This window comes from Nansenia antarctica (genome assembly GCF_963989245.1).
Source record: "Nansenia antarctica genome assembly, chromosome: 19".
In the NCBI taxonomy this organism is placed as follows: domain Eukaryota; kingdom Metazoa; phylum Chordata; class Actinopteri; order Argentiniformes; family Microstomatidae; genus Nansenia; species Nansenia antarctica.
This window is the reverse complement of record NC_137692.1, coordinates 23,629,777-23,636,839: the sequence shown is the minus strand read 5'-3', so window position 1 is coordinate 23,636,839 and position 7,063 is coordinate 23,629,777. Positions and strand designations below refer to the sequence as shown.

The 7,063-nt window shown below is 45.2% G+C and overlaps 1 protein-coding gene across 1 annotated transcript; it reads right to left on the bottom strand.

The window, feature by feature from the left end:
* Window positions 1-1,094: 1,094 nt before the first annotated feature.
* On the bottom strand, window positions 1,095-6,854 carry dhrs13b.2 (dehydrogenase/reductase (SDR family) member 13b.2). The gene is made up of 9 exons (XM_080549254.1): window positions 6,730-6,854; window positions 5,780-5,962; window positions 4,830-5,105; window positions 3,943-4,275; window positions 3,085-3,329; window positions 2,379-2,463; window positions 2,015-2,101; window positions 1,789-1,808; window positions 1,095-1,220 (listed from the first exon to the last, which is right to left on the bottom strand). Exons 1-9 carry the CDS (start codon window positions 6,773-6,775, stop codon window positions 1,206-1,208), a joined length of 1,290 nt encoding a protein of 429 aa, XP_080405380.1. The 5' UTR covers window positions 6,776-6,854; the 3' UTR covers window positions 1,095-1,205.
* Window positions 6,855-7,063: the final 209 nt, after the last annotated feature.

The window sequence follows — 7,063 nt, the reverse complement described above, 5'->3', positions numbered from 1 at the left end:
GATGCTACGCTTGAAAAGGGTGGTTTCGCTTCGGTTACAAACGACGCATCCATCACTTTGCTTCGCTTTTGGTGAGAACGCTGCTCGAGGCTGTCCATAGGAAAACAACAGCGCAGGCGTGTCGATCTGGATAAGAGAGGGACGAACAGGCAATTTTCTACTTTTCTGACCAATCAACTACAACGTCTGTTGCTTCGATTGCGTATGTTACTTCGTTTACATGAAGGGCTGTGAGAACGCAAATCAGAGGAATAATTTATGCAACAATGTTGCGAACTCATCCACTTGCTCCGGGTCTCGATTCAGACTTTCATGTGAGAACATGACCTCAGTGAATCATCTATACATCAGTCATCACCTATACATCAGTCATCATAAGAACAGAATCTCTGGTAGGACCTGGGGATGTAGAGCTGTTTGCACCGTGGCAGGCTAGAGAAAACTGATCAAACACACTCACTCAATCCAACAAAAGACAGGTGTTTACATAAACCAAAATACTTCAATATTTAATTACTTGGTTCACTAGAGTAATAATAATTACATTTCCTAGTGAACTAGTGCAAAGTTCTGATGTATTTCAAACAGTGTGATTACAATATATCATTTTCATTATAGACTAACAATAAAACACAGGCGATTTGTTTTATGTTTGCAACATTGATAACCGTTAGGGAAATATTTCCACTTGTTCTATTCATTACCTAATTAGAATCATATCTTATGTTTATATTTGGGAATTGGGAGAATCAGGGAAATACAATATAATATTCCTTGTTATACAACAGTTAGTTCCGACCAAGTAATTTGATTGGACAAGAGGCATTCCATGAGTGCTGATATACAGTATGACAGCACTGGGACTTTTAACTATATGTATCACTCCGCCGCACAGGTGTTCTACTAAATGACCGTTAATTAGACTACATGTTGTGTTCAGGTTACTACCTCGTACCTACGACCCAATCACAGCCGTGCTGATATTCAGTATAACAGCCTCCCTCTCGTGTGATATTGCTTAAATGTACACAGAATGATCAACTTCACACACACCCCAAATCCCTTCAGATAAACATCATCATAGAATCCAGAAAAACGAGAGGAGGAAGAAGAGGAGGGGAGGGGGGAGGAAGAGTGGATAGAAGATGGTTGCAGTGGACTGTCTGTCGTCATGGTGACCAGCTGTTGCATTCTGGTACCTTCTCTCAGTAGGGCTTCCTCTGCTCAGGATGGACGGACGGACGGGGACACACGGACACACACACGGACACACACACGGACACACACGGACACACACGGACACACACACACACACACACACACACACACACACACACAATGAGCAGGGAATCAGCAGTCACATATCCATGCATATAGTAAGTAGATCAGACTCAGACTCTCACACACCTTCTCACACACTCTCAGACACTCTCACACACTCACACTCACACACTCTCACACACTCTCACACACACTCACACACACACTCACACACACTCACACACTCACACACTCACACACTCTCACACACACTCACACACTCTCACACACTCTCACACACACTCACACACACACACACACACTCTCACACACTCACACACACTCACACACACTCACACACTCACACACTCACACACTCTCACACACTCTTTAGCAGTATTCTTTTTAAGATGACTGGAGAACAGACACATTTGGAACAGTAAGTAATGAGGATTCATTACAATAATTTTGGCTCTTTACTTTTGACACAATTATTTATTTGTAGTATTTTGTTTTCAGATATCTTACCTTATTTGCATCTTTCCTTACTGTGAAAGAAAAAGAGTTCAAAGTTGTACTCTCAGTCAAACAATAATCATACTCATTTCTCATTGACTTGAGCTCAACAGACTCATCCCAGGTCATGACTTAGTGACTGGTGCCATGAGTGTGTGTGTGTGTGTGTGTGTGTGTGTGTGTGTGTGTGTGTGGGTGTGTGTGTGTGTGTGTGTGAGAGAGAGAGAGAGAGACTCACCTGAGCTCAAGTAATACATCATCACACACAAGATGGCCACCATGAGCAGCATGAATCCTAAGGCGACAAACATCCAGCTGCCAGGCTCTGATGGAACACACACCACACAAACATCAGCAAACTCTTATAAAACATACCACACAAACATCAGCTAACTCTTATAAAACACACCATGCAAAACAGTGGAGGCTGGTGGAGGTAGAAATCGGAGGACGGGCTCATTGTAATACATGGAAAGGAATAAGAATTGGTATCAAATACATATACTAACTATACTATTCCTGATTCCATTCCATGCATTCTGATCCTCTCTACCTCCACCAGCCTCCTCTGGTGTGTGTGCGTGCGGCAGTCGTCATCTCACCAGTGACAGTGAGGGTGAAGCTCTTGCGAACGGGCATACGGAGGGCAGCGTGGAACACTCTGCAGGAGTAACGACTCCCCGTGTCCTGTAGAGAGAGAGAGAGAGAGTGACACACACAGAGACAGAAGGGAGGTGGTGTTTAGGTCAGAGGGCGAAGGCCTGAGGGTGTCGTGTCCCATGCGATCTGCTACCTTTGTGGTACCGCTGTCATGAATTGTGTCCCCAACACACACACACACACACACACGCATACACACACATGGACACACACACATACACACACACACACACACATGCATACATACTCACACACACACACACATGCATACACGCACACACATTTACATTTACATTTACATTGTTGGCATTTAGCAGACGCCTTATTCCAAAGCGACTTACAATCAATACATTTGAATACTAAGCAAGTGAATCATAAATCCATCAGTCGTAGCAGGAAGAGTAATCCAGCTCAGGCCCGGGGCCATTGATAGAAGGAAAAACCTTCTCCTATCACCTTCTTCTAAACCTTTTTTTTGACACTGGAGAAACAGAGAAACAGTACAAGGGGGGCAATAGAAGTTTTTAGGGACACAGTAGAGGGGAAAGCGGGTGTCTTTAGGAGACGTAGTGCTGAGGGGCAGTTAAGGTGTAACCTGAAGAGATGGGTCTTCAGTCTACGATGGAAGATGGGTAGTGACACACACACCTGCAGCGAGGCCTTTAGGAGGAAGAAGGCTGACAGGGAGTAGGTTCCGTCCTGGTGGCGGCGGTGGCTCGAGTACAGGACAGTCTTCATCGTCTGAGGAAGTAGACCCCCCCCGACCGGCTCCCTCAGCCACCCCATGTCTACGTCCAGAGGGTAGTACCCCTCCGCCTCACACACCAGCTTCAGCTCCCCCCCTTCCTGGAGCGACACGGTAGAGCCCACGTTCAGGGAGACGCGGGGGGGCTCTGAGGGAAGCATGTCGTGTTACTGAGGTGGACCTGGATTTAAACAATGTTGTTGCTTGGCTTCTTCTTATAGTAAATTTGGTTATTCACTAAGTGACAGTTGACACTAGAACAGCCGTGTCTATGTTACCTACTCAGGATATATACAGGAATCTTGAGGTTCATTTCAATACCTTTCTAAGACTTTTTTTAAAGACCTTGTCAATATTTTCCCAGACCTCACCGCCACTTCGAGCTGTAACCGTTTACATCAGTGACGCCTTTAACTTAACAGTTTTAGTTTGCAATAGACTAGACCACTATCATACAACAGAATTCATCTTTGTTTTTTAATAAAACGAATAAATTCACGAACTTTAACTAAAGGTTTTTAGGACTCAAACTCTTTGGACGGAGTCTAATTCAGAAAAATACCTACAAAATTCAAGACCTCATAAAATCGTGATAAGACTTTTTAATACTTATTAAGGGTCTTGATTTTCCCAAAATGGATTTATCAACTTTGAATACTTTTCAAGACACCGCGGATACCCTGGAGAGAGAGAGAGAGAGAGAGAGAGAGAGAGAGAGAGATCCCCTGTTCTTCTTCAAATATTAAATGTGGGGGGGTTACCTTGGATCTGCAGGGTGATGTCGAGGCTGGCGTAAAGAGGGGGTACGTTGACGGAGCAGATGTAGGTCCCCTCATGGTTCTCCTTGATGAAGGGGAGGGTCAGGGACGCGTCCCCCCCGGTGGTGAGACCCCTCACCCCCACCCCGCTGCCCTGCACCTTCCCTGACCGGCTGGAGTAGCTGTACAGTGTGGTTCTCTCCCCGCGTCGCTGCAAGCGCCACTCCACACTCAGGTCTGCCCCCTTGTGGTCGACGGTGAACTGACAGTGGAGCTTCTGGTCTGTCTTCAGGCCGACACGCAGGGAGGGCGAACGAGTCAGGACCGCCATCACAGCTACACACACACAGACATGCACACGCACACACACACACACACACACACACACACACACACACGCACACAGACACAGACACAGACACAGACACAGACACACACACAGACATGCACACACACACACACACACACACACACACACACACAGACACAGACACAGACACAGACACAGACACACACACACACACACACACACACAGACACAGACACAGTGACACAGACACAGACACAGACACAGTGAGAGAGTGAAAGACAGAGAGAAACAGAGGGGAAGGGAAAGAGAGGGAGAGAGAGAGAGAGAGAGCGTGCGCGCACGAGAGAGAGAGAGAGCGAGAGAGATAGAGAGAGAGACAGACAGAGATAGAAAGAGAGAGAGATAGAGAGAGAGGGAGAGACAGACAGACAGAGAGAGAGAGAGATAGAGAGGTAGAGATCGAGAGAGACAGACAGAGAGAGATAGAGTGAGAGAGAGAGAGAGCGAGAGCGTGCGCGCACGAGAGAGAGAGAGAGAGAGAGAGAGAGAGAGAGAGAGAGAGAGATTACTAACACGTTACCTGAGGTAGTTATGGTGTCTCTGTCTCCGATGGCGGGCCAGCTGTGGTAGTCTGCCTGGTCAGGTGTCGGCGTGACGGGGGCGTGTCTGAGGAAGGTGCTGATGACAAAGAGGCCGTCGGCGTGTTTCAGCAGACAGGTGAACCACAGGTCCTGCTCCGTAGCTCCTAATGCTGGCCACCGCATCTGGATCCCCTCTGTGCTGTACCTGTGGATCTCACACTCCACCTGGTCCACACCTGCCCCCTCCACATACCTCCGCATGTCCACCTTGGAGCCTGAAGAAGAAGATAGAATTCAGTGGAGACTGCTGGAGGTAGCAGTCAAGAGGACAGGTTAATTCGGTTGTTAAGTCTGACGTCATACGTGACGTTTAGCAATTTCCGGGTCCAAACCAGAAATTCCCCGCACCAGAGTACCAGTGTACTACAGCACCAGAGTACCAGTGTACTACAGCACCAGAGTACCAGTGTACTACAGCACCAGAGTACCAGTGTACTAAAGCACCAGAGTACCAGTGTACTACAGCACCAGAGTACCAGTGCACTACAGCACCAGAGTACCAGTGTACTACAGCGGTAGAATGACAGTTCAATCGTTTTCTAGACTGGGATCTATTCATACAACAAGGGACGCAGCACTTTCCCGTTTTTCCCATATTTGTCAGCGTCTTTGAGCCTCGGAAAAGCGCTATACAAATATAATGAATTATTATTATTACTGAGGCATTTCGAAGAGAGCGCCTCAGCCAACGTTGGACCCGGAAACACGTCACGACTTAACAACTGAATTGTCCTAAATGGACGTCATTCGTCATTCAGAGTTTGCTGCAGGGCAGGCTGGTGGAGGTAGAAATTGGTTGTCAGACTTGTGTTTTTGATACCAGTCAGTATTTTTTTTTTTTACCTCCACAGGTTTTCTGTATCCATACATAGCTCTCTAACTAACTCACTTGTAACCAGGAAGGTGATGATATCTGGATGTACAGCACTGTCTCCTGCATGGCCAAACTGCAGTCCAGCCTCTCTGTGGAAGAACCTAGTCTCGTTGTGACCTTCTGATCCCACGAACAGATGTTCATCTCTCAGCTGACAGGGCAGCCAGGACACCTGGGGGAACACCTGGAGACTCACACCTGTCAACGTAGAAGAAGATTTCGTAGCTGATACTTAAATGGTTTAGACTTTAGAGGAAGCTTGCAAAAATAATGTCAAAGCATTTCATTGTATCAATTGACATGATGTATCCTCCTGTGCATATGATCAATACAGTTTGATTTGACTTGGCTTGAAGAGATGAGTAGTCGACAGCATTTTAAAATACAGGTGCAACTAAAAAAAATAGAATATTGTGCAAAAGTTCATTCATTTCAGTAATTCAACTTAAAGGGTTAAACTTACATATTATACAGACTCATTGCATTGTACATATGCGTGATTATACTTTTCAGAGGGCTGACATTTCTGTATTTAAAATCCTTTTCTTATTGATTTCATGTAATATTAAAAATGTCTGAGATATTTAATTTGGGGTTTTCATAAGCTGTAAGCCATAATCATCAAATTTATAACAAATAAAGGCTTTAAATATCTCGCTTTGCATGTAATGAGTCTATATAATATCTAAGTTTAACCCTTTAAGTTGAATTACTGAAATAACTGAACTTTTGCACGATATTCAAATTTTTTGAGTTGCACCTGTACAATTCGATCATGTCATGATAATAGACTCACTTCAGCCCAATTTTATATAATAAAATGTTTTAAAAAGCAACTAGGAACTTATTAACATCAATTCATTCACGTCGAGGACAGTGAACTAGAAATGGGCTGAATGAAGCAGAGGGTGAAACCGTCGGCGCAAACACACAGAACAGTCACAGGTACAGGTAGGCCTACCTACCTGCGCATAGAAGTAAGCAGAGAAGAATACTGAAGATTAATTTCATAATGTTTCATTGGGAGAAAGTTCTCGTTAGGAGAACTCAAGCGCCATTCGGGTTGTTGACTGCCTACAGAGAGTTTAACTTTTACTTTCATTTCAGCAACAACGCAATGGAGTGTATGCAGTGATAATTGTTGTAATACGCACTTTAACCTCGGTGTGGCGCTGTGATATAACGACCCATATTTTAGACACTGTAGATTCTCTCTTCAATAACCAATCTTCACTGCAGCTGGATATACTGATACCGTCCACACACAGGCCGGTAGGGGGCGGTAATGCGCCTTACGTT

What these genes read in the sequence shown, in the direction of transcription:
- dhrs13b.2 (XM_080549254.1), bottom strand. Translation starts at nt 6,775, where the DNA reads ATGAAATTAATCTTCAGTATTCTTCTCTGCTTACTTCTATGCGCAG. An exon ending in CATCACCTTCCTGGTTACAA is followed by an intron (nt 5,106 to 5,779) that starts GTGAGTTAGTTA and finishes CTTCTTCTTCAG; the next exon opens with GCTCCAAGGTGGACATGCGG. An exon ending in CTTCACCCTCACTGTCACTG is followed by an intron (nt 2,102 to 2,378) that starts GTGAGATGACGA and finishes GTGTTCCATCAG; the next exon opens with AGCCTGGCAGCTGGATGTTT.